A 27,340-nucleotide genomic window follows, 5' to 3' on the forward strand; every position below is an offset into this window, starting at 1 on the left:
CCCATCAAAACCTCTTCTGGGACATCTGCACCGCCACCCACTGCCCTAACCCCATCATGCACACTGAGCCCTCTGCCCTGAGCCCCCACTACACTCCTCACCCTGGCACTCCCAACTTCCTGCCCTGTACCCCCTGCCTGGAGCTCCCCCAACCTCCCAGCCCCTGCACCCCTCCACATCTGTTGTCTATTAAATAATTTGTTCAAATGTTTAGGGCTTGTGGACAAAGGATGAGGAGGCATTGGTGCTACAAGTAAAGCATGGTTTGGGTAGAGTGAGAAAAGGATGCAGTTGAAATTAAGCATGAGGCCGGTTCTTTGCCAGGGCCTTTACATCAGCAGCATTGATGTATTCCCACTTGACAGCTCCCTCATCCCCCTCCTCTGTCTCCCTCCTCCTCAGGTGCTGTTGTTTTGGGATGAGTTGGTTCCAAACAGACAATACTTTTCTGCAGATAAAAGGACACCCAAGCAGCTGTGTTGGTATCTATCACAAACAGACATGCTTTGCAGTGAGAGAAATTACAAGACACGACCAGCACCATTCGTCAAAAATTAAAATGCCCTCGGCCTGAGCTGCATCCGCAACTTAGTGTTGCTTTCTTTTCCAGTCTCTTACGCATTTTAAACTGTTATAGTTAAATATCCTACTTCACAATGGAAAAGGGAAATCATTTACACAGCCCTATTGGCTGATCTCAGCCTCCTCCATCCCACTGCAGCAAGGGAGATTTAGGTTGGACACTAAAAAACTTCCTAACTGTCAGGGTGGTTAAACACTGGAATAAATTGCCTAGGAGGTTGTGGAATCTGCATCACTGGAGATATTTAAGAGCAGGTTAGATACACATCCGTCAGGGATGATTTAAACCAGGTATTCCCAACCTATGGGTCGGGACCCAAACGTGGGTCTCCATTAGATTTGCTAAGGGTCACTGGCTGGGTGGCTGTGAGCCACATGTGGCTGTTTAAGGAGCCATTTGCAGCTTCCGCTGTTGCTGCCACTCAGTTCTCTGACTTCCAGTCCTTGCCCTGCTGTGCTGAAATGGAACTCAATTTAATTGGTTTAATGGCCAGCAGGAGGGATCTGGCCATTAAATCAATTAAATTTAGTCCTATTTCAGTGTGGCAGGGCAGCCCGTACTTCAGGTGGGGGAAGGAAGTAGGAGGGCTGGGAGAGCCGTGTGGCGGCAGCAGCCCAGCGAAGGAGCAGTAGGGGACAGCAGCAGTGCTTGTGTGAGGCAGTTGAGGGGGTGTTTTGGGGCTGTGAAGGGTTTAAGCCTGGGGGTGGGAGGGGAGCAAGGAGGGGGGCAAATCAAGATTTATACAAAAGAAATTTCCCAGTGAGGAACACCCCCCTCACCACCATTTTGAATTGCCTTAGGTCACGAAGTCTTAGTGAATTGTCAAAATGGGTCCCCTTCTCAAACAGGTTGGGAACCACTGGTCTAGACGGTACTTGGTCCTGCTTTGAGGACAGTGGAATGGACTCTCTGACCTCTGGAGGTCCCTTCCAGTTCTAGGATTCTGTGATTAACCATGGGAAGTGTTACATTCCAAACTGAGGAGGAGAGAGGATCGGGGAAGTACTGCTTTGTTAAGAATTTTAATCTTAGAAATGGGCTTGCTTGAATCTGCCTCAGACAGGAGGAGGCAGTAGGTGGAGAAACATTTTGTTTCTCAGGGATGTTGCTGCTCTGCCTTCACTTGTTGGTGCTGCATTGAGGGTCATAACACAACTTAACGTGAATATCTGTTATTGCATTATGTATGTTGGATAAACACAGTCAGTTGTACAAAACTGTTCTGCTGAAGTGTTAAAGAGTAATGGCATCTGCCTGCATCTGAACTGGTGACTGAACAAGTCTACCATTAGGTTCATAGCTGGGCATCTGCATGTGTATGCATGGCCAGAGACCTCTCATTTTTTGGGTTTCCTGGGCTTTTTAGGCTTTTCCACAGTGATCCAATGTATCATGTCTTTCCTGCCTTGGGTCCTAAGTCTTCATTATGTACCAGATGATAAACCCAAGTTACTGTGTTTTTTGTAAAAAAGTAGGATCAGCCAGCAAATATAGGAAAGTTAAATGATTGGGTTTGGTGAGTGAATGCTGGAGCCTCCACCCAGGAGGTGTGGGTTTGGAAGTAGACAGAGTTTAACATTCTGCTGCAGGCTAGTTTAGTCAATTTGTTTACCTCAGAAAACATGCTGAGAAATGCTTGTTAACATTCCTGTCCTTGGCTGTTGCAGTTCTCCAGAGGCCCATCAATCGGGGTTTGGTGTGGTAAAACTTCTCTTCCCTTGTGATCTAATCAAGTCTCTAGGCACTCTCAGATACCACAGTGTTGAATGTGGTATAAATGCCCAGGCAGCATTATAGATGAGTTTCAGTGTTGAAATTCTGTAGCATGGATCTGAAGGAGTCAACCCTGCTTTGAGGGTCTTTCATCCCCCGCTCTTAGGTTTGTGCATTTCAGTTAATCTCTGTGTCAAATATCTTTCTGATTCACCCTTTGATTATTTATTCTGATGCCAGATAGGAAGTCATTGGTAGGTGCTCTATAAAAGGAAGTATAAAAAGGTTCTACTGCTTACATACTTGCATATAGATTTGTGAGTGCAGCCCTTTCTGTGCCCTATTGCTGTCTTCTCTTCTGATGTCCTGCTCTGCAAGTGGCAGAGAAAGCAACAGTAACACCCGTAAGCACAAAATGAATACAGCTATCATAGAAATAAAATTACTGGCTGCCGAATGGCAACAGCTTAATGAAAATGGGAACAGTTAAACAAATAAAGCCAGTTGAGCTCATAATACTTCTGGGTGGAATTTCACAATATCACTGAGCAGAAATACAATTAGGCATAGAGGAGGAATGTCGAGGGAAGTCGTTCCTGCCTGCATGTTCAGTATGTGAGGCTGGAGGGGAGAGGAATCAGCCTTATGCAGGTTATAAAAGTGTTATCCCTGAGCTGGAGTGGCAATCAAAACACACAGTACGTTGCTGAAGTTTTTTTTAAAGCAAGGCAGAAGGGGGCTTGGTAGCAGAGCAAATTAATGCATTATCTTTTCCTCACTGAAGCCTGATTTCAAATTTTGCTGTAGAAATAAGACCCAAGAGAATTTAGTGGTAATAATTTGTACTTCCTTAGAATCTTCCACTGGCAATAATTAATGCATTTGGACCCTTGCAGGACCACTGTGTATTCAGTGAGTAGCTGTATTCCTGTTTTACAGAAAGGGGAACTGAGGCAGAGTATGACTTGACTAGAGTCATTTGGTGAAGCTTATAGGAGGGCTGAGAGTAGAACCCAGGAATCCTGACTCCTGCACATGCTTTCTTGCCTCTAAACCTCCTTACTTTCTGCTAATGAACCACTGCATAGTCGGTAAGTATTTCAGTCTCTGCTAAGGAGCTTCTCCAGTTAGGCCATAGCAGATGGTATTACTGGTCAGGACTGGGGCATGGTGCCAGATATGTGTGGTAGCAAACTTACATTAACACTACTCACATATGCGTCTGGGTGTTGCAAACTTGTGAATTTGAGGGCTCATGGAAGTATAGACAAGATAAATTTAATATTGTGAAAAGGGAAGGAGGCGTCATTGGTTAATAATGTGTCCAGTGATTAGCTATGGAACTGTGAACGCAAAAGGCGATGAATAAAATAGGAGCCGAAGGAAAGAGTACCCCTTATCAATGATTAAGAAGCAGCATTGATTACCTCAAAAAGCATGGCATCCTGTCTTTGGTTTTGCAGCCAATGGCTGCAGTTTGGAGGGGTTCAGGATATGGGAGAGGGAATTTGATAGTCTTTAGAGGTACAGAAGGAATTCTGGAGGTGTTTTCTCTTTATCAAGATGATGTTGCTTCAGAGGAAATTGTCTTGAACAGTGTTCCCTGCAAGCTGAGCGCTTGGATGGCCTTCAGGAGAGAGTCAAATGCTGCCCACCTGATTAGCTGAGTGTCCACAATCAGCAGTATGTGCTTCTATTAGTGGTGCACATTCACACATGCTTTGGTGCATATAACAAAATTTATTCTGTCCATGGATGGAAAAAAAATTAGTGGGAACCTTTGGTCTTGAGCAGACTTCGTGGGCTTGGTTTCAGATTAATATGGATTCCCAATTACATCAAAGTTGGACTGCATCAGGATTGCTGGGTGCGCTAATACACTATGGAATTTAATTCTCTGAGAAGTGTAGTGAATGAGAGTTTGAATTATCCAATGGAAGGGGGATGAAAAATCTAAAATTCTTGTGTCTGGCCAGAGTGTGTTCCCTTGATTTTAGTTATCACTCAGTCAAATGACGTTTGAGTCAGGAAAACAATTTATTTAAAGGAGTCTCATCTCAGATGTGGTTTTGAACATGATAAAATAATCCCTACATAGAATCTGTAATGAATAAGTTTTGGATCATTGGATATACAAACTCACAAATTTGAAATCCAGAAGGATCCAAGGGTATATTGGTCCCAAGATGAATTTCTGCATATCTGACTTTTATGTTTTCTGTGTTTCTTGCATCTAATTGCACCTGTTTTTGTTTGCTTCTTTGGAAGGAAGTTGATTATTAAGTAGCAGTGTGACATTCTGAATTTATACGTCCAAAACGTGGGCTTCAAAGCCAATAGTCTTCTGATTTCTTGGTGTTAATCTCAGTTCTCCTGCTTCCTTTTCCTAGAAGTCTGCAGAAGTCATTGTCTAGGCTGGTTCTAATTCTTGCAGAGGTGCAGTTTACAGGTGTCTTGTCTTATGCTCCTTTGTACCATGTGCTTTGTATTTCTATAACCCCTTCAATCCCAGAGCTTTGAAATGCATTCCAATTAGAGATTGGGCCTCCCTGGTCCAGCACTCTTGGGACTTGAGGGATCCCAAATGAGGGAGTTTGCTGGAACAGGGGAGGTCAGTGCCAGCCCCTTTGTTTTGGGCCTCTGGGCTCTGCTCCCACCACTGGGCTCTGGTCCTGGTTGCCAGCCCCTGGCTACCAATCTCAGCCTGTAGTCCTGGCCACTGGCTGCCAGCTCCCTGATGGGCTCTGCTCTCAGCCACTGGCTCTGACTTGGCTCCAGCTGCCAGGCTCTGACCACCAGCTCTCTGCCACTGACCCCACCTGGGCTCTGCATCTGGCTGCCAGTTCTCTGCTTCTGGCACAGGGCTCCTGACCCTGGCTGAGCTTGGTTCCTAGCTGCTGGGCCCCAGCCCAGGGTCTCCCCTTCTAGTTTACTGTCCCACTCCTAGCCCAACAGCAGTTGTGGTCCTGCCGTGCAGGTATTTCCACGAGTACTCCCTCTGGGATGCCAGACCACATGTGTAGCTGGATCAGACATTCCCGAACAAGACAGGTCCAACCTGTCTGTACTTTAATCTCTCTACTCCCTGTGATTTATAATGGTGTTGTAGCCATGTTTGTCTCAGATTCTGAAACACACAAAGTGGATGAGGCAATATATTATATTGGATCAACTTCTGTTGGAGAAAGTGACGGGCTTTCTAGCTACATGGAGTTCTCCAGTTCTGGGAAAGGTAAGCAGACCATCACACTTCAATACAAGCTGAAATAAATGAGGTATAAGCAGTTAACACGTTGCAATAAACCATTCAAGATGAAGTGGGTAGCTAAGAAGTCTGCAGGTATAAGAAAAAAGGAGGGTAAGTGGGTTAAAGATTTGTTATAATGAGACGTAAAATGAGCATGTCTAGTGCAGTCACATCTGCTTTAGCACTTATTTTAGCAGAACTTTTCTCATTCAGTCATGTTTGAAAAGCACCCCTGAGCAAACTAAGTTTTGGTGACATAAGTGCTAAGCATAGTACTATGTCAGTAGGAGATGCTCTTCCTCTGATACAGCTAATGCCACTCATTGAACTGGTTTTAGTACGTCAATGGGAGACCACTTTACTCTTGACATAATGCAGCTACACAGGCACTCATAACATGGCACAGCTGTACCACTCTAAGGGCAGGTCTACACCAGACCTGAAAGTCAGTCTTAGATATGCAGTTCCAGCTATGATGCTTGTGTAGATGGAACTGATATATCAAATATCTATTTATCAGGCTGTCCGCGCAGGGAGGTCGACAGAAGAAACCCTCCTGTCAACCTCCCTTAACTCATTAGAATGAGGATTACCAGGGCCAACAGTCAAGTGCTGATGGTTGGATTTAGCACGTTCCCACTAGGGATGCTAAATCAAACCCTGGAAGATCGACTCTGAACCAGCTGATCTTCTGGTAAGCATAGACATACCCTACATTTCTAAGCATAGATATGACCATAGTCCATTATTTTTAGTGTCTAGTGAAATTATGAGTTTAGGCATTCAGGTTCATCTTCTGAGGGTATTGTGCAGGTTCCCCTTGAGAATAAGGAATGTTCTGTTGTGGAGTAATTGTTCTGTGCAAAGTGTTTACCTGTTTGTGTTAAGATTTTTTTTTACATTTTATCAGTTTTCTGTATGTATTCATTCGAGAGGGGAATGATTAGTTTCATCCATATACTTGTTGGGACTTTTGATGCTCAGGGTCAGGTACCACCATGTGTCATGATGGACATTTATAAACCAATGGATGTTAAAAGGCTTGTTATAAACAATATTGATCGTCAGAGTAGAGGAAATACATCATCAGGTTTTGCATCTGTTGCTGCAGGGCCTGATGCTGTTTTGAGCTGATGTTTCCTTGTGTGAGGGAAGCTTGTTTCTGCTGATGAGCTTGGTGAGGTGGGAGGATTGTTTGAGGGCCAGATGAATTTGGGGCAGGTTATTTTCAGGTTTAGGCCCCATCAAGAATGAGTTGTAGTTATTTGATAATACCCCCTCTGAATTACTGTGAGGGGTGGTAGGTGACAACTAAGGACACGCTGTCAGCCTCACTATGTTCACTCTGCACTCACCACGGTGGCAGGAGTTGGAGGTACCCGCCAGCCTGCTTTGCTTGGCTGCGCATCTCCTAGTCCGTTGTGCTCTGTTTCTCTGCAGTCCCAGCCTCAGCCCTGCCCTTTAGCCCTTCATTGCTTGGGAGCTCAGGATGGGGCTGGGACCAGGGATCTCTGCTTTCTGCTACTATGGCGACGTAAAGTGCAATGGGCTGAGAGATGGGCAGTGGAGCAGGCTGCCAGGTAGCTCCAGCTCCTGCTACTGTGGTGAGTAAAGGGGTGCCAATCCTTGCTGGGCTCCCGGTTATCCTCTGGCTCATGTTGCACTTGCAAGGGGGACGGGCAGACCGGGGTGGGAAGAGGTGAAGCGGAGCAGGAGAAGAGCTTGGGGGAAGGGTTGGAGTGGGGCAGGATGGGGGAGGAGCAGAGGGGACACAGGGGCATGGCCTGCAGGTGTTGCCCTGAATCCTGCGTCCCTACCCCGCGGGCAGCCCTGACTGGTCCCGAAAATTTTTTGGCCTTGTCCGAACAAGTATTTTTTTTCTTTTAATTTCCCACTATTGCTCCCATTTTTCAGTCCATGTGGTTGTAGCAATGGTGGGAACTCAAGTAATATATACTCTGTTTAATTTAGATATGCTCTGAGCAAGGTAAACTACAACAGGGCCTAAAAGTGCCCACAGTCACAGAAGCTTACTGCAGCAGCAACAATATTGCTACCCTCTGTCCTTACTTCCCTAATGCTTTTGGGCTACAGTTGGTAGGACTAAAGTTGTATGTTGCATCACTGGGGTGATTTTTCTATTCCTGTTGGCTCTGGAAGAGGGAGTATTGCTCCCCTGGCTGCAGTTATCCAGGGTCCCAGTAATAAGTACTGGCAATGGTCCTTTTAATCCCACATAAAACTAGGGTTGCATTTGCACAAGTTGTAATTATTCTGCTATAGAAAACATCAGGATTCCTTTATCTCTCCTGAGGTCTAAATTACATGCTTAAAGAGTGCAAGGGGCTATTCCAGTTATACTGGAAAAGAATAGCTAGTGTTCTGTCCTTTCCTTGTAAGTTCTTTTCTCTGTCCCTATAAAATGCATTGTTCTGTTTGTACTGTCTGGTGTGTATAGCTGGATATCATCATCTTTCTCCAAGGTGGAATTATTGTCTGGTTTTGAAGAGAGAGGTCACAATTCTAAAGGGAAATGAATTTTGAAGCAATCTTGACCAACTGTAGTGGTGCTATTTCATACCACTAGAGACTCCGCTTTACAGCAGCTGTGCATTTCTTTCCTTCAGTGAGATGTAGCACTAACACTTGCAGAGTGTCTAAACAAAAATACACAATAAACTGCTAGTCCCAGCCCTGGATTTGGGTTGTGATTATTAGTGTTTTGTGCTGCCATGTGGGAGACCCAGATCTTTGCCTAGTCTTCATTGATGATTGTTGTTCTTTACAGAGCCGAAAAGTAAACTACAGGTTGAACCTCTCTTGTCTCGCACCCATGGGACCGACCTGACTGGTGCCATATGAGAGAATTTGCTGCACCACAGGAGGTCAATATTGTCTGGCAACGTTACCAACACTTTCTCTGCTTACTGGGCTCTTAGAAGACATTTAGGGGTAAATTACAGCTAAATAACAGCACAAAACAGAGAGAGCCAGGACTGGAAGCTGTAAACAAACTTTATGGGACCATGGGAAACTTGGCCACACTCGTGATAAGTCATAATCTGGCTAACTAAAATCATGCCAGATTACGGATGTTGCTGGATGAGAGAGTTCCAGATTAGAGAGATTCAACCTGTAGGAACTTTATGGAACATATATGATGTTAGCCATAATCTTTCTTGCCTGTTTCCCTTTAGCTGTGTGCGCTGTGGTCCTGTGTCTGTGGTCCAAGGTTCTATCCTGTAGATGCAAGAGAGAGAGAGGATCATACTTCTTTAAGAGACTGCCACTTAGCTATTGGTACAGACAGTTAGAACTAGGAGATATAAGAGGCAGCTGTATAAGCATTATATCTTGGGAGGGCTGGCTTCAAATGTGGGCTGAATTACGAGGCAAATGAGCTTGGTTTCAGCCTTTCCTAATAGCTGATGCTTTTTCATATTACAAAACATTAGCAGCTCAACAGGATATGGCAATTTTGGTTGAAGAAGTTCAGGACTCTAATAGCAAGGAGAGAGGGATTAATATAGCAGGGAAGGGGTCAGCAATCTGCATAAGAATAGCAAGTGACGTTTTAGGTCACGATTGAGGTGCAGTGGCAGACCTGTGTGTGGGGCCCAGCACTAGACTAGTAGAATGCTTCATATAAGTAGGGCCCAAGCATTTTCAAACCTGTGAAAAATACATCACTTATTGTGAAATCCAATCTCCCCTGCTGCTGAGAACATCACTGGAATGGGGCTCCTAACTCCAGCTGAGCCAGGGAAGGACAGTACTTGTCCATCCCCTGCACAGCTGCTCTCTGAGGGAGGCTCAGACCCACTGCCACCTTCCAGAGCCTCCTGCAGCAGCTCTGGGGGCAGCACAGAAATGAGGGGGACCCCCCCACCACCAACCAGGTTTGCAAACCTACTCTCCCCCTCTCATACACTCATGCCCTACTCTCCCCATCTCATGCCCTTTTGGGGCAGGACCCCAGTGGTTACATCATTGTGAAATTTCAGATTTAAACATTTGAAAACGTAAAATTTAACAGCTTTCAAATTCTATGGCCATGAAATTGATCGTAATGGACTGGGAACTCGCTTGGGCCTTACATGTAAGGGCTGAAGTGCAATAACAGAAAGATTTGTGGATTCAGGACTGGACTAACCAAGAGATGCAACAGCCAAGCTCTGAGCAGGTACCAGCATCAGTACAGAAGGATTAAATCTAGCAGTCAGAGACTGTCTGGCCAGTTTGTATCCTTCAAGTGGTCTATACTGAAAAACAATGAGTATCAAATGTACCTGTCTCAAATCTTTTAATGATGGGTGGGGAGAAGAATTCACAAATGAATTGTCCTATTTTTTTTTCACCTTTTGCATCACCTGCAATGCGTGGGTGTAATCTGTATGCCAGGCACAAGGAAAATCACTCTAGCCTGTTGTTTTCTTAGTGGTGAAAGCAGATTAAATACAATGAACATTAATTTAACAAAACCCATCCTTAGTGTTTATTGCAATTAATTAGCAATCATTCTCTCTGGAGTGACCCTTTGTGGAATTATCTTTGTTCTACTCACCCCCCCAACGTTTTCCAGCTCATGTCCAAAATAAAAAAGGCACTCCCTGAAGTAAGGTGTTGGGGCTGCTGATTTGTTGGCAGGCTGGACCCCAAACAAAGTCTGTTGACAGCATTCTGGGCCTTGCAGAAACTCTCAGCTCGTGGAAAAACATTTCCTATTAAGCAGGTGCAAAGATGAGGGCTCTTTCTGGGCTAGAACAATGATCAGAGTGATTATCCCATGGAAATCAATATGTCATAATGCATGAGCAAACAGGGGAGTCTCAGAACTAGAGATTAGTGGAGCTAGTGAATTACTCCATCTTCCAGTCATACTCTGTGAAATGAGGTGTAGTGGCAGAACAAAGCAAATGTTGCATCTGGCCTTTTGAGTTAAGGTGAAAATAATATATTTGTTTCCTGTTCTTCTTTTCCATAAGGCTGCAGAAGCCATATGGGGACTTCCATGTTGATGTGCTCAGAGAGATACCCCCACAATACACCTTGCACCTTTATGAAGGCTTTCCATTCTGCTGTCATGCAGGCTTCTGAGCTCTATAGCCATGAGTGAAGTAGGCCAGAAGCTGGTTACTTCTTTTCCTCCGCTGTCTCTGCAAAGCTACTGGAAACAACTGAGTAGGGAATGAGGAAGCAGAATTTTGTGGTTTGTTTATTGAATGAACTATTTTTCTTGGTGCTTAGACAGCCTTCTGCCCTCTCTTTGTCTCAAAGTTTAGCTTAAGCAAGCAGTACCCGTGGACTGTATGTTATCTTGAAGGACACAAGATTCAGAGGGGTATCAAGCTGCTTTATTTTGTGTAATAACTGTATGGCATAGAAGTGCCTTGATCCATTTGTCAGCACAGCTGCTCCTTGGAATAGGCCATACGCTGAATGCAACAACACAAATTGCACATAACTGAAAAATACCTGCAGCATACATTAAATCAAAGTGACACAAATGCCCCTTAAAATAGGTTAAGATGCTAATAGGCCAGGAGCGAGTGCCTTAGCTAGAAAAAAGGCCTTGAATACCTATCTTGGGCTGGCACTGTTTTCTTGCAAGATTTTCCAAGTTGACAAAAGTGAAAAACACTTCTGCAGTCATGCTGCCTAAAGGCAGAAAACACATGTACCAGTATTAACACTGCTGTGGAGAAGTATGATATGAGCAGAGAGCAGGGAGCCCTGAACTCCAGAGTTCTACTTTGAGCTTTGCCACTGACACCCTCTGCTTGGCCTCAAACAAGTTATTTAATGTTTATGAGCCTGTCTCCCCCATGTAAAATGAGGATAAGACTTTCCCACCTCCAGGAGATACTAAGAAGATAACAGATGTTTGCAAGCTTCTCTGGAGACGGAAAGCTCTGCAGAAGTGCTAAAGAGAAGGCAGCATCGGTATCTACAGCGCACATAGGAATTAATGTTCTGCACCCCTGTGATTATACGCAGCTCAAGGAGGCTCACTGATAGCTGTTTAGAACTCAGAACCTTGGAGAGTTTTATCGGCAGACTCATCATAAGTTGTATGAAAACTTTTCCAAAGAGAGAATAAGGTGGTTTGTGTTGAGAGCTTACAGCAACAGCCTATGGGAAGAAGCTGGAAACATCTACGTCCTCCTTTTTCTTCTACTACCCTCCTGGGAAAGGGATTCAGGAGAGACGGAAGATCCTAGACAGTTTGGCTTGTGGCTGGGAATCCTGATCTTGTTGCCATGGAACCTGCATGCTGAAAATAATATTAAAACAAACCTAAAATAGTGACCATCAGAGGCACCATGGCAGGGTTAGCTGCTGTGTGGTGTTTGCTCAGGGGTTACTTTAACAAATGTGCCTTGCCCTGTGCTGTTTCCTCACCAGCAGAGCTTCTGGCAAACCACCAAAGAGAGTAAGATTCACAGGGTATGAATTTGTCAGCTGAGAATGCTCCTCAACAGCCTGTGAGTGCCAGGAAACACCATAACCCTGACAGCCAGGTTAACCCAGCCTTGATGGGAGAAAACACCCTCTGTACTACTCTGTACTGGCCCACATGATCTTACCTGGCAACCCTTCTGGCTTCAGGCACCACATAGGGCAATGAATAAAAGGCATGTAGCTCATAGAGCAGCCCTAGAAGAGCTTGTTGCTGGGTTTACCTGGCTCCCATTGATACCAGGGTGAGTAGGGGAGAGCCCGAGCCCAGACTCCCACATCTAAACACAGACTTGGAAAAGATAAAATGTCTTGAGTTAAAATGTGTGCAGAGCTTAACTCTTCCTTGTCCACGCTGATGGAACCAGAGATGGAAAGAAGCAGGCTTCCATGCAGCTGCTGTTAGGTGGCACACTGGCAGCCTAGCAGCTGGCTGATTTTTCAGTACTGTTAGTTGAGGGGCAAGCCTCACTGTGCTGTATGTCAGGAGAGGGGAGGTAGAGACCAGCAAAGTAGAAGATGCTGTCTGGAATGGACAATTCTCTCCTTGCTAGAGCTGCAGTTGTGAGGATTTATCTTTTCCTCTTCCATATGTGAGGTACACATGGGCTTAGCAATGGTAGACAGTCAACGCTAGAGCCCAGATTCCTCCATCTACAGACTGTGTACCTCATGGGCAGCAGCATGGCAAGCTCCCCATCCTCTGCACCCCAACGGCATGCCTCACCCTTGTTCTTCCAAGAGACCAGGGAGGATGGTCTCCACACCTGTTATGTCTCTGGCTTCACTTTGAAATCCTAACAAGGAGACCAGTCAGTGCCAATTGTGGTGGCTTATTGTGAGGATGCTTTGGGCTGAAGTCTCTAATTTATTCCTTGTGGGCCACGTAGCAGCCATTGCATGGGAACACCTCCTGGCTGCTTGCTGACTTGAAGTAGCTTTGAGCCTGCCCTAGGGCCTGCGTAGGAATAAAATGCTGTGTATGCTGTGAAGGACTTGTCTGGTTCAGACAGTGAAATATCTGAACTCCTGGAATGGCACACTGTGGGGATGAGGAAGTTAAGTACCCAGGAGTTTAACTGGATAGCCTGTGGTAAGGGAGACAGTTTCTGCTTGCAACCTAAACGTACGTGTATATAACAAATTAGACCCCCCCGTGCCCCTTCCCTCTGACTTTGCTGTGCAGCACATTGTGACTGACTATAGCTTTGCACAGTGGCTGGGGGACTAGAACTTTGATCTCTAGTACCAAAATCACAGGGCCCCAGCATCATTTACTGTTCACTCGTTTAGGGTTTGCAACACAAAGTTGATTCAATCCAGGAGGAGCAATGGCGTACACATTAGCCAGCTCATAGGCTGTACCACGTTTTTTGGTTTTGGTGTAAAATGATCTTAAATAAGAGGGTTTCAGTGTGCCTCTAAAACATCAGTCATTGGACACTACTGGACACAGGCTAGCCCAGGTCTCTGGTTTGGTAAAGGTTATGAGAGATGGGTCTGAGTCTCTATGTCAACAGGTGAAGTGGTCTCTATGTCAACAGCTGTGAGAGGCTTCCTGTAGCCAATCAGCTGTGTGCTGAGTATACCTCTGTTTCTAAGCATTGCCAGTGCCATAACTGGGCCCTATCAAATTGAGAGTCCATTTTGGTCAATTTCATGGTCATAGGAATTTAAAAATATTTTAGCTGCTTATATCTGAACTTTCATGGCTTTGTAACTATTGGGATCTTGACACAAAAAGGATTGGATGGGGAAAGTACAAGAGAGTACTGCTATCCTTACTTCTGTGCTGCTGCTGGTAGTGGTGCTGCCTTAAGAGCTGGACAGCTGGAGAGCAGCGGCTGCTGGCTAGAAGCCCAGCTCAGATAATAAAGCCACTGCCATCAGCAGTGCACAAGTAAGGATAACATGCTATGGCATTGCCACCCTTACTTCTGTGCTGCTGCTGGTGGGGTGCTGTCTTCAGAGTTGGGTGCCCAGCCAACAGTTGCCACTGTCCAGCCACCCAGCTCTGAAGAAAATACAGAAGTAGTGGTGGCAAAACCATGACCCCTCTCTAAAAAATGTTGCCACCCCCGACCCCCCAAAAAAGCTCCCTTTTGGGTCAGGATCCTCACTTTAAGAAATGCTGGTGTCTCCCTTAAAATCTGCATATATATTGTAAAAGCATACAAAAGACCAGATTTCGTGGTCTGTAATGTGTTTTTTGTGGTTGTGAATCTATCCACAACCTTCATGAGTACAATATACACTCTTAGGAAGGCAAAAATTAATTAGCTAGTCTATCCAGAGCATGTTGATTTTAGATGTAATTGTATCAGGCCTCCATTGGGAGCAGCCTAGGTTGATTGATAGCACTATCCAACTGCAGCTTTTGTTTGCAGAAACTTTCTTTGACGCTAGTTGCAAAGCAGGAAGCCGGTGAGGAGCTCTGGTCTGCACCCTGCCAGGTTTCAGGTCCAAAGCTGATTAGACAAGGGGTTTGTTAAGTTTTATCCCCCTAAATGGATCCTGATGGTTTAGTGCTAGGAATGTTTGTTAACCTTCAGGTTGACACATCCCTACAGCTGCGTGGATAGTTTGCGGTTGGACTGATTTGATTTTAATCCGTAAGTATTGCTTAAATGTCTTTTGCCAGCAAATAAAACCAATGAAAATAACTGATCGATATCACAATCCGTAGGGAGAAAAAATGCTTTTTAAAAGTTGTAAAATACAATTGAAGGGTAACTTCATGCATTAGTGGCTTTATTGAGGAAAGAAGCATTCTTCTTTGAGTGATTGCTCATGTCCATTCCAAGTTGGGTGTGCACAGGCAAATGCCCAGGTGCCGAAGCTTTTAGTCCTAGCCAGTAACCATAGGGTCAGTGTGGTGCCCCCTGGAATGGTGCCCGTATGGGAACCAATATGCACTGCCTGACACCCTTCCCTCCCACCACTCAGTTCCTTCTCACCTTGCTGCTGGTGATTGGAGCTCTTGCTTTCTCTGCTCAGTTCTTTAGCTAGTAGCCTATGGTAGTGTAAATAGATCTTGAAGAAGTGTAAATAGTTTTAGTACTTGATAGTTAGTCTTAGTGTTTTAACTAATAGCCGAGGAGGGGCTTTCCGTCCCCCTCTGAGACTTACAGGATGCACATTTCCATATTTCAATCTACCCTCCTCACAGGAGGTTTCTCAGGTTTGTGGCAGATGAGAGCCATTATCAATTCACAGTCCTGCCTTTTGGTCTGTCTGCGATCACAAGGGTCTTCACCAAATTCATGGCGGTAGTAGCAGTGCACCTACTTGGGCAAGGTGTGCAGCTGTTCCCGTACCTGGATGACTGGCTAGTCGAGGGTTGTTCCAGGGAGCAGGTGAGTCAGCATGTACAGTTGATCTGTCAAACCTGTGTAAGCCTTTGTCTCTTGATCAATGAGGCAAAGTTGAATAGTAACAGAGAGGAAGCCGTGCTAGTCTATACACTATCAAAACAAAAAGCAGTCAAGTAGCACTTTAAAGACTAGCAAAATAGTTTATTAGGTGAGCTTTCGTGGGACAGACCCACTTCTTCAGACCATAGCCAGACCAGAAGAGACTCAATATTTAAGACACAGAGAACCAAAAACAGTAAGCAAGGAGGACAAATCAGAAAAAGATAATCAAGGTGAGCAAATCAGAGAGTGGAGGGGTGGGGAGGAAGATCAAGAATTAGATTGAGTTAAGTATGCAGACGAGCCCCTATAGTGACTGAGAAAGGTCACATCCCGATTTAAACCATATGTTAATGTTCCGAATTTGAATATAAATGTCAATTTGTCCGTTTCCCTTTCTACAAAGGAGCGATAATTTCTTTTCAGTCACACACATACCTTGAGGTCATTGACAGAATGGCACCATTCCATTAAAGTGTTGACTAACTGGTTTGTGGATCTGGAGTGTTTTAATGTCTGTTTTGTGAGGCAAAGTTGGTGTTGGTCCTGTCTCTGTCAATAGAGTTTGTAGGGGCACGACTGGATGCCAGGTGTGCCAGGGCATTCCTGCCGGACAACAGGTTCTGGTCCATGGTGGCCATCATCCGAGATATCCTGGCAGTTCCCACCATGACAGCCAGGTGCTGCCTGCATTTCCTGGGTCACAAAACAGTGTGCACCTTCATAGTATAGCATGCCAGGTTAAGGATGCGCTCTCTACTCTAAGGCTGTCATCGGTGTATCACCCTGTAAGAGACAGTTTAGACCTGGTGGTTACGGTGCTGACACAGACTCTGTTGACCCTGCACTGGTGGTTGGACAAGGGGGTCATCCTCACAGGAGTCCTCTTTGCCCCTCAGCAGCCCTCACTTTCCCTAGTGACGGACTCTTCAGACTGGGAGTGGGGAGCGCACCTGGGCCAGCTACGAACCCAGGCTCTCTGGAGTGTGTCGGACTTTTGGCTCCACGTAAGTGTGAGGGAGCTCAGAGCCATCGGACTAGCATGTGTGATGTTCAAGGCCAATCTGGTGGGACATTGCGTGTCAGTCAGTACAGACAACATGGGAGCAATGTACTATATCAACAAACGGGGATGCACGCGCCTCTCCTCGCGTCATGAGGCCATGATGCTCTGGGACTTCTGCATACAGCGTAACATCATGCTGCAGGCCCTTTACCTGCCAGGTGTGCACAGTTCACTGGTGGACCAACTCAGCAGGTCCTTTATGGATCACGAGTAGTCTCTCCACCCAGAGGTCATTCGTTCTATTTTCTGGAAGTGGGGGTATGCCCGGGTGTACCTGTTTGTCTTCCACCTCAATGTGAAATGCAGGAAGTTTTGCACCTATCGCAATCAGAGCCCTGGGTCCTGGGCAGGTGCCTTCAGTATCCCCTGGTTGGGCAGGCTGATGTATGTGTTCCCTCCAATTCTGCTAGTTCACAGGGTCCTCCTCAATATTTGCTGAGAAGGGGCATTGATCATCTTGGTGGCACCGGTATGGGCCTGTCAGCACTGGTACTCGACCCTCCTGCACCTGTCAATCCACGAGCCGATGACGTTGCCAATCTGGATAGACCTGCTGATGCAGCAAGAGGGGAGACTGCAACATCCCAGTCTCCAGTCACTGCACCTCACAGCGTGGGTGCCGCATGGCTGAGGGACCAGGAACCGGCCTCTTCAGATCCCATAAAGGAAGTATTGTTAAATAGTAGAAGACCCTCAATGAGGGTGACTTATTTGACTAAGCAGAAAAGGTTTTCGGTGTGGGTGTCTCACAGAGGGTTCTCCCTCACAAGCCCCCATCCTGTGGATTTTAGATTACCTATGGGGTCTGGTACAGGAGGGTTTGTCCCTCTCCTCGGTTAGGGTGCACTTAGCTGCTATCTCAGCCTTTCACCCGGGTCATGGAACGTCTTCTGTGTTCTCAGATCCCATAGTGAAAAGTTTCTGGAAGGTTTAGAAAGAATCAAGCCCCAGGTTCAGGCACCACTGCCCCCGTGGGATCTCAATCTGGTGTTAGCCCAGTTTATGGAGTCCCCCTTTAACCCCCTGGCTACCTGTTCCCTGCTGTTTCTGAGTTACAAAACAACATTTTTGGTGGCAGTCACCTCAGCCGGGAGGGTATCTGAGTTGAGGGCACTTTCAGTGGACCCCTTGTACACAGTGTTTCAAAAGGATAAGGTTAGGCTGAGACCTCACTCTGTGTTTTTACTTAAGGTGGCCTCGGCATTTCATGTTAACCAAGACATTTCCCTGCCAATATTTTACCCAAAGCCCCATGCCTCCCTGATGGAGCAATGTGTACACGCCTTGGATGTTAGAAGGGTGCTGGCCTCCTATATGGATAGGACTAGGCCCTTTAGAAGAATGCAGCAACTCTTAGTGGCAGTTGCTGATAGGAGACCAGAAGGCATCAAGGAGTGTGTTACAAGCTCACAAGTGTTCCTCCCCCTCTGATTAGGGCACACTCCATCAGAGCACAGGCGTCGTCTGTGGCGTATTTGGCACAGGTGCCTATCCAGGATATCTTTAGGGCGGCTGCCTGGTCCTCAGTTCATACATTTACAACGCATTATGCTTTGATGTAGCACGCACGGGAAAACACTTTGGGGGGCAGGGCTGTTCTGCAGTTTGTTCGGGTCTCCGACCACATCTCCTAGGCATTGGCTTGTATTCACCCAGCTTGAAATGGACATGAGCAATCACTCAAACCAGAAAAGACAGTTACCTGTTCTGTAACTGGTGTTCTTTGAGGTGTGTTGCTCATGTCCATTCCAAAACCCTCCCGCCTTCCCCACCCTCCCTCCTTTTAGCAGCTGGGCATGCGCCTGTGCACACCCAACTTAGAATGGACATGAGCAACGCATCTTGAAGAACACCAGTTACAGAACAGGGAACTGTCATTTCCTTGACCCGTAGCTAGAAAGTTACAAATTTAATATAATGAACCATTTTACCATGAAATTTAGTGGTTCTTTGCTTATTACATTTTGCTGTTTATAAAATACACTGCTTAGTGTAAAACCTGAATTTACTAATGATCAGAAGAACTACTTGGGAAATCAGAGCTGGTCAAGTTATATGGATGATTTCCTGATAAGCTTTGACTAGCTCACTTGGCAAAAAATATTTCTTTTTATCTTCACATCCCTACCAACTCCCTCCAGCTCATTAATGCTAGAGAAGAGAGCATGAATATGCACAGGAGGTAGGGACTGAATAACTGCCCTTTCAGTAACCACACTCAGTGGATGTGAGCCTATTATTAGGTTACTACTGGAGTGACAGCAGCTGCCATTGAACATTCTCCAGCACAGTGATATTCCTATAAGGATCCCTCTTTTGGAGTTAGTGCTTTCAGGAAAAACAGCTTTTCCCATGCAAAGACCTCCAGGCAGGGAGGGGGACATAGTTCAAATCCAGCCTGAGCCTCTGGACTACTGTGTAGACCTCCATCATCCCTGACTCCCATCCCTCTGTTTTGTTGCTGACTTTACATAGGTTATTTAAACCTTTAAACATGGCTAGGCTCAAATGTTTTAACCCAGTGGGGCAGACAACCAACATCATAAGGGATTCGCTCAACACACTTTTCTTCGTATTTTAGACAGACAATTTGCTGAGTGTGTGGCTAGTAGGATGCTGCTGTTGCTAAACAGGGAAGCCAGCTACCCACTAGATGAGCAGGCATCAGACACCAGGAGCCCAGATTATAAATCACTGAAGGCACCTTGTGTACATAGGATGTTGGCAGCACTGGCATCTTCTTGTGGGGAAGAATGACTGCTTTCCTTAAGGTTTTGACCATGGTGTAAAAGTACAAATGTTTGCTGTCATCACACTTGCACCTTGATGCCCAGTGAGGAAAGTAACCTTCACTTGGCATCAGCTCTGCTGTGGCCCACAGGAAGGGAAGGACGTAGGAGCTCATTACAGGGCAGATGCTTCCTTTGAACTTACACCAGAGAGAGTAAGAAGTGAAGAAGGGCATGTGTTGCAGCCACTCAGATATCCCAAAAAAGGTTTGAACGATCCTCAAGTTTTCTGTCCTCTCTTACCTTTAGCAGGACATACAGTGTGAATAAAGAACACAGCTCAAGGAAACTATATGATTCATGTGGGGACAAAGCACACAGGATTTGTGATGGGATGAATCACAGAAGTCTCCTTAGGGTTCTCCCCTGGTATGCAGATGATGCTAGTCAGGGCTTTTTTCTGGTGGAATGCATCAAAATGGAGTTCCAGAACCCTTTTTCCCCCAGCCAGGGATCCTGTGGCTGGCGCTGCCAACAGGTCTCCACTCCCCAGCCGGTTCCCAGCTGTGGGGCTGCAGGGTCTCTCCTACCTCCCAGCTGGGGATCCCACAGCTGGCACTGTCAGCAGAACTTGAGTTCCAGCACCATTTTTTCTAGGAAAACAAAAGCACTAGTGCTACTGATGCCCACCTTCTTGCTCTCCAGGGCTCCACTCCATGCTGTCCTGTTGGGCTAGATCCTCTGGTCTCCCCCAAACAGGGTAGAGAGTTGGAGTTACTGCCCTCTTTTCCCCCCGCCCCAGCACAAACGCTGAACCAGTTCATCTCTGGGAGGGTGCAGTTCTAATAGCTGAGCACCCAGGAAATCAACCCCCAAAAGGGACCAAAATCTCACATAAATCCATCTTACGCCATGTAAAAGTTTTTTGCACAGAGAAAGCTTATAAGGATGTCCACCCTCTGTATCAGTGAAAGACATGGGACAGTGGTTGCTTTGCCCCCACCCCCCATGCCTGTAACAGTTATTTAAATTGGGCTTGCTAATAAACAAAAGTATTTTAATAACTATAAAAAGTAGGATTTAAAGTGAAAACAGTCAGGTCAAAGTAAGTTACTATATTAAAATAAACAAAAACTGCTTAGCCAGTTCTAACCCCCTGAGAAACTTGTTACATACAAATCTTACCCTAAACAACTGTTCTTATCTCAGGTAAAAGCTTCAAATAAGAGCTGATATTTTACTCTGACTTGAGTCTACAGCCATGGTGTCCAGCACACTAGCCACTAACACATGTGGCTATTTGGCTGGTTGAGTGCAACTAGTTGGCTTCGACAATAACTGTATTTTCAGAATAATGTGGCTAGTTTGCCACATTAGAACACACAGAACTGGTTGAACACCACAGGTCTAGATGTTCTTTGAAGTTCTTTGTATCCCCTTAGGGTGGGCTAGGCACTTTCAACAGCTGACTGAAGACAAAAGCTGAGTGCTTCGCATTGCTTAAATTGACTTTTCTTCAGGGCAGGAATCCTTTGTTTGGCACCTCCTATCCCTATGGAAAAATGTCAAGTTCAAGGTTGATTTCAGTACCTGGTGGCATGGTCACATGTCTTTCTAGGACCAACCACAGTTTGGGTTTACAGGACAAATGTGACCATCCGCAGGTTGTTGGTTTGACTATTGAGTCTTAATGTACCTGAAGTATCACTATCGACTCTCATTGGCACATTTAGAACTATACATAGATTCACACTTCTCATTTCTAACTTCACATAAAAGAATGATACATGTACAAAAATAGGATATACAGATTCAGCAGATTGTAACTGCAAAATTGATAAGTTACATGACGTGTTTTGCATAAAGCATCTTTGAGTTATGCACATTCATATTCATAAACCAGTTTTCAAAACGTGGGGGGTGTGACAGAGTTGATTTGAGTTTTAGGAAGATATGTGTCAATCAGATTAAAAGTCCAAGTCCCTCAAACTTTGTTGGGCAGGAGAGTGGTCTGTGGCATCCTCCATTTCTTCCTTCTCTATCACCCTTGTGTGAGATCCTCCTTTCTAAGCTTGTCTGCATTGGTCCAACTGTCAGGTGGGGAGTGTGTGCATACAGAGAGATAAGTGTTCAGCTTCATTGGGTCTGAGCAAAGTGTTCTAAACCCTGCTGGGCCTAGGGAATGAACAAAACATCAGATTGAGGCAGCACACTGTTACCCATAGCTGATCTGGAATTTACCTAGCTGAGTAGTCTCTCTTCCCACATATCCATGAGCTGTGCAGAGAGGATCATGACTCTTGCTGTTGATTGTTGGAGCAGACTTTTCTAATTCCAGTGTCTGAGCATTCATTCTCAGTAGAGAGCCCTCACCCATGGAAATTGCTCTGGTTTACCAGAGCTCAAGGCTGGTGGCCTTCTATTCAGGTTCTAAGCTGTCTTGTCTAATCAGGCTCGGGTCAGGGCCCAGCCCATCATACGGCAGGAACAGACATTTTATTTTCATCCTGTTCTGTGTGTATCAGTTTGGTGCTCGCAGTAAGAAGTCAAGATGCTGTCACTACAGGCACTGTATAAATATTTCAAGAAAAAATAATCTGTCTGCATGATATGTTGGGACCATTGTCTATCAAATCTAAGGCCAGAGACCTGCTGTTTCTCACTGAAGTCCTTAAATCTCCATTGGTAAATATTTTCATTGGACTAGTGTTTTCTTGTCTCTCTCACCAGAACTTGTGCCTCTTGTTTGATGCTGGCATGGCTTCCACTTGTTCCCAAGGTCAGCTGTACCATTTGTGGAACCCAAGATCCCAGAAAGGTGGCTTATCAGGCTACAAAATATGTCCCCTCTTACCTGTTATCAGAGAGGAATCTGGCAGAGGTGTTGTTCCACTCTGCTGTCAGAGGAGGAGATGTGGTCAGCTGGGCAGAGATTGCAGGGGATGTGATCCCCAGCAAGCTGCCTTAGTTAGGGTCATCTGCAAGGACAGATGAGGAGGGTTTAACATGCTTTAGCTTGGATTGGGGTTTCTGGCTGCTAATTCCCAGAAGCTGTGCAGTGTAGGGGCTGACAAGGTGTCAGGTTAGAATCCAGAAGAAATCCTTCTTGGCCTGACCAGAAACCCAGGTCTGTTGTTGTTCCACACCATGTGGGGTGACGTTACAGAAAACAATCTTGGAGCAAGTTAACTGTTGGGACTGGGTGTTTCTTTCTCTTCAACCAGTTTTGACTTTGCTAGAGTCTGAGAGGAAACCTTACCTGCACGTGAAAAGATCTCTGTTACTGTGAGCTACCCCATGTAGTTACAGAAATCTTAATTCAGAACACTTCAGGAAGCAAATGGAGCTGTGGGGTTTTAACTTCCTCCTGAAAAGTTTCAGATCGGTACATTGGGGAGACCTGGTTGGTTTTGAGTGGAACAGGGTGAAAAGAGATGAGAGGCCAGTTGTACATCTTGAAATAACCTTTCTGTGCCATTTAGCTTTTTCAGTGCCTGTTCTACAATTCCCATTTCCCCTTACATGTTGCTTTGGTTTGCAGCTAACAGTGCCTAATAATCTTCTGAAGGGTGCTGTTTGTCCTGTCTGGGTGTGAGCAGCATCTCATCCCTGCCAGTGTTACTCGTTCATCTCAGAAAGAAACAGTCCTGTCACAGCAATTGAATAACTAACCAGCCAGCTCTTCCCTTTGTCTTCTTTCCCTTTTTCCCAGGAACTGTTGGTTAATCATGGATAAACCCTGGCAGCCGCCAAAGAGCAGAACACAAGGACCACAGAGGCCCTTTGAAGCCCAACATCATTCTGGATTTTTGCTGACCAAAATCGGTGCCTTCTGTCTGTAGCAGTCCAAGAAAATGACATGATTCCTCTTCTAAATGCCTGCATGTATCAGTCTCACTGGATGTTTTTGGGCTGGCTGGGGGCAGGGGGTGGGATGGTGATGGGCAGCCAAATGTGCTTCACCCTTTGTTCATTGTAAAAAGAAGCCTGTGAACACAGGTGCCTACATCATGGCACATAGCTTAGATGCCCATGTGACCTGAGGCCCAGTTGACTTCATATTAGTTTTGGTTTCACTTATCCATTGTGTGTTTCAAGTGCTGTTGCCTTTGTCCTTGTGCTTCAGCGAAAGGCATCTGAACTATTTGGGGAAGCAACCCTGACCTGCTTGTTAGGATTAACTGTTCCTAGCATGCTCTTGTGATTAACACCAGCAAACACATTCCTTGCCTTCCAAGGCTTTTTCCTAAGAACAATAAACTGTCTAATGGTCACTGTGTCCGTGACATACTTTCAGCCCTGTGAGTTTGAAGCATTGCTCCTTACTATCCCTCCAACCCCTGGAGCAGCAAATATCTCAATTCCCAATAAGCATTAAGAATAGGGATAGATATAGTTCCATTCACTGTTTGTAAATTATTTGTTTCAGCCCAGGTGCGGAATGTCTTTGGCTTTTATGAACATACTTGGAAGGCGACGAAGCCTTGGCTGAGAGGGAACTAGTTTTGAGAATCATGCAGGAAAAAACATCACTTATTGAATGCAGAACCTTCACTATGTGGATCTTGTGCATGTTGCCTCTCCCTCTCCCTCTACCTGCCCCCACACCCACTTCACCCTCCTCCCTCTCTGTGGAACAAGGGGCAGTACAGAACAGCATATCTAGCATTGCATCCCTATCCATGTTCGGAGGCAGTTAGTCTGTCTTGACTGTATTTCTTTGGGGGTCTCCTGTCATCTGCACAGCCTAGCTTGAGTTTGTGCCTGGGTATGTGTATTGCTTTCAACACTCTTTCTTGTGTGTATAGCACATGCAGTGATCATTTGCCCATCTTTGACATGCCGCCAGCTGTATGGTTGGACCTGGTTCATTATTTCCCATGCCAAGAATGCTACACAGCACTTTCGGACAGGAAATGAATAACTTCTCCAGTTGAATCCACAGGGGGAATATTAGGTAGCCAGAAAGAAATGAGCGGAATTGGAATTTAGCCAAGATATACAACCCACACCAAAGCTAGTGAAAAATTGACCATGTCTTCCATAATCACATGAGATCAGCGCCTTCATTTAATGCCTTACCCAAAATGGGGCAGCTCCAGCTTTATAGTTCCCCTCACAGTGGCTTTGCATGTTTGGCTCCATAGTAAAGAGTGCTACCTAATGAGTCGTCACTGAACTTTGCCACTCATCATGGGTGCACTTATACTGGAAATGTGCCCGTTCGTCAGCTCAGTCTCCTGGCCTTCCACACCTCCCGTTAAGCTGGATGAGTGGCAAAGCCCTGTTCATGATGCAGGGCACTGTGTTCACTCTTGGCCCTTCCTTTGTTAAAGTCACAGATTTCCCACAGATTCCAAAGTTGCTGCACTGCTCAGGTCAGACCCACTGGCCCTTGCGGAGGAGAAGCAGCTTGGAAAACCAGAGCTGGGCGCTTTGTGCCCTCAGGTCTGTGGATGGCTGTTTTAGGGGAGCTTTCTGTGCTGCTCCAAACCAGCAGGCCAGGGCTCCTGCTCTGCTCACTGCATGAACGTTCTGTGGAGCAGAGCATGAGAGCCACATATCTTCTGAGATTAACTGCAGGTAAAGTTCATCTCCAGGTGACTACTAGTTTTTAGTTACTATTGAGTTTTAGGGGTGATTGTCCCTCTTAGCTTGCCTCTTGCCTTGTCTCTCCCCCAGCTTTGCTTGGTGCATGTAGTCTTCATGACCTGCACTTCAGCCTCACCAGTTTGTGGGGAGATGGCTTATGATGCCAGGGCTGAATATTTAGCTGGAAATGGGTGACCGGGATGGATCACTTGATTATCTGTTCTGTTCATTTCCTCTGAGCCACCTGGCATTAACCGCTGTCAGGAGAGAGGACACTGGGCTAGATGGACCTTTTGGTTTGACCCAGTACAGCTGTTCTGATCTTATTTTGCTGCATAGGACAGCTTTCTCCCTGAGGCAACTGTAATACATTTCCATGTTCTTTTGTAATTAGCTTTATTTACCAAATTGGCAATTCCTCTGTTGAGAAATAACTGATTACAGCATTCAGGGAGTTGCTGTTATCTCAAGATATGCAGGTGTCTGTGAAACATAAACAGATGTGATCGCTCACATAATGAACCCAGTAGATGTGGGAGGGAGGGATCCAGTTATAAAAATGCAAATGCAACATCTCTGGCCCTGTTCAGGTTAATGCAGGCCAGGTGTACTACCACTTTTGTGCAGCCCCAGTGATACCAGAGTATCATCTGATGCTATCGGGCAACTCCTAATGAAGCTCCCGATTTGTTTAATTGCCTTTATTTTCTCTGTCCTTCAGTCACTGCCCCAATCCACTGCTGAGCCACCTAATCAGAAACCTTAGATGAGATGGCAGTGGCATGAGGTTGGTCATGACAGAAATGTCTGTTTTGTAGCCTCTGTACTCACTATCCTATTACTGTCATATTTCTTACTTACTAGTGCTGTAGGTCCTGCGTCAGAAGAATTAATGGAGAGCAGGATACATATGAAGACTGAAATAAACTCATCTGACATGCTTTATGTGGAGCCCAGTGATGGGGCTAGAAAGCCAGCAGTAAAGGAGGGTGTGAGGGTGAAAGCCTTTCAGCTCTGGGATAACAGCTAAATTTGTCTCCTGGGAGCACTGCCATGAAATGAGATTTAGTAGGTCTCAGAACTACAATTCCATCCTGCAAGGAGATAGCCTATCTGCTTTTCAGGAGGTCCACTGTACTTGTTCCTCCTGCACTGCTGAATAGTTCCACTGGAAGTTACTAGCTGCCATGTTCCCCATCATCTTCCTCTGAGGCCTCTGGGCTTGCAACAGATCAGATCTGTTTAGAAAGTTTACATGGGGACCCCAAAAAGAATTCCTGGCAATTGAGTCTTGGATACTTTCTGAGCAATTATGAAAGTTCTTCTGTCTACACATAATACATCATCTGTAGTGAGTGTCTCTGGTACATTTTTTCCCCTTTTCCCATGTCCTGTGTTCCTAAGGGCCTTGCAAAGATGGGAGACATCCTGTACGCTGCAATGATTGGCTCCTGTGGGTTTTCTCTCCATTTGATTCCTTGACTGCCTGTTCATGAAATCTCTGTTGCTTGCTGCACAGCTTGATTTTCATGGGTGATTGTGATGGCAAGTGTTAGATAAACTCTTAAGGGGTAAAAATTGTTGTGATTTCAGTTTGGTACCCAGTGGCAGGTAGTTTTGTCCTCATCACACAACCGGTCACACTTGGCACTAATTGGCAACGTAAGTCTCCACCATAATAAACAAGTATTGTGTGGACCATAGAAACTGAACTGCTTTTCACCCTTAGAACAAGGTCCTTTCAAGACAAGATTGAAGAATAATGGGGACAGCTTGCTCTATGGCCATCTTCGCTACACATTTAGTGGATAAGTAGGACTTTAGTATCTACTATTTCCTCCAACCTCTCTTACCTACACAAAATTCACCCAGGCAGATTTTCAGACAGTTCAGCTGAGCATCTGCCTAATTACTTTGCTCGTTCAGCTAATGTAGTTGTGTACACAAACAGGTAATTTGTGCAGAAATGCAACTAGTTAGCATATGATGTGTACAGTTGTGGTAAGTGTGTGTGTGAAAATTAGGTTTGCAGAATGCCCAGTTACAAACTGTTTGAAAATGGCTGGATGAATAGGAATTAAATAAAAGAACTTGCTTCCATGCGAAAGCTCCTAGCATGGGAACAGTAACAACAAAAGACTGAAAATATAGCAAATAAAAAACTAATAATTCAAAATTTTCCAAGAGGCCTCAGTGGTTCTTTAAAGGCAACATTCAACAAGCACTCGGGAGCTCTAATATACAAGGGCATCTCAGGCTCTCTAAACACAGAATTTATAATATTGCATAAAAACACAATCCACCGCCACCTGTTGTTAATATTTCATGCTTGATTTTACAAGATGCTTTATCTAATATCCGCTCTGCATTTGTACCTTTACCAGCTCTGCCTTGTCCATGATGAGAGAGGCTGTAAGAAGAAAGGCAATCGCCAAGTTTGTGTCTAATCTTTGTAGGAGGGTTTTGTGCAGCTGTTGGGGTGAAGAGTTAGTCTCATTTCCTATTTCATAGTCTGCTGAATCCTGTGATCTCATGCTA

The 27,340-nt window shown here is 45.4% G+C and overlaps 1 protein-coding gene across 4 annotated transcripts in view; it reads left to right on the forward strand.

Annotated features, from left to right (window-relative positions):
• CHCHD6 (coiled-coil-helix-coiled-coil-helix domain containing 6) overlaps positions 1–27,093 on the forward strand; it is a 184,896-nt gene extending 157,803 nt beyond the window's left edge. The window contains exon 10 of one of the 4 annotated variants that reach the window (XM_075005244.1): positions 22,923–27,093. In XM_075005244.1, the coding sequence (XP_074861345.1) occupies positions 22,923–22,946 (24 nt within the window). In that variant the 3' untranslated portion in view covers positions 22,947–27,093. The remainder of the gene's footprint in view (positions 1–22,922) is intronic. The other 3 variants (XM_075005247.1, XM_075005246.1, XM_075005249.1) reach the window with 3 other exon arrangements.
• Positions 27,094–27,340: the final 247 nt, after the last annotated feature.

The sequence above is a fragment of the Carettochelys insculpta genome, chromosome 11, assembly GCF_033958435.1.
Source record: "Carettochelys insculpta isolate YL-2023 chromosome 11, ASM3395843v1, whole genome shotgun sequence".
NCBI classification, from domain to species: domain Eukaryota; kingdom Metazoa; phylum Chordata; order Testudines; family Carettochelyidae; genus Carettochelys; species Carettochelys insculpta.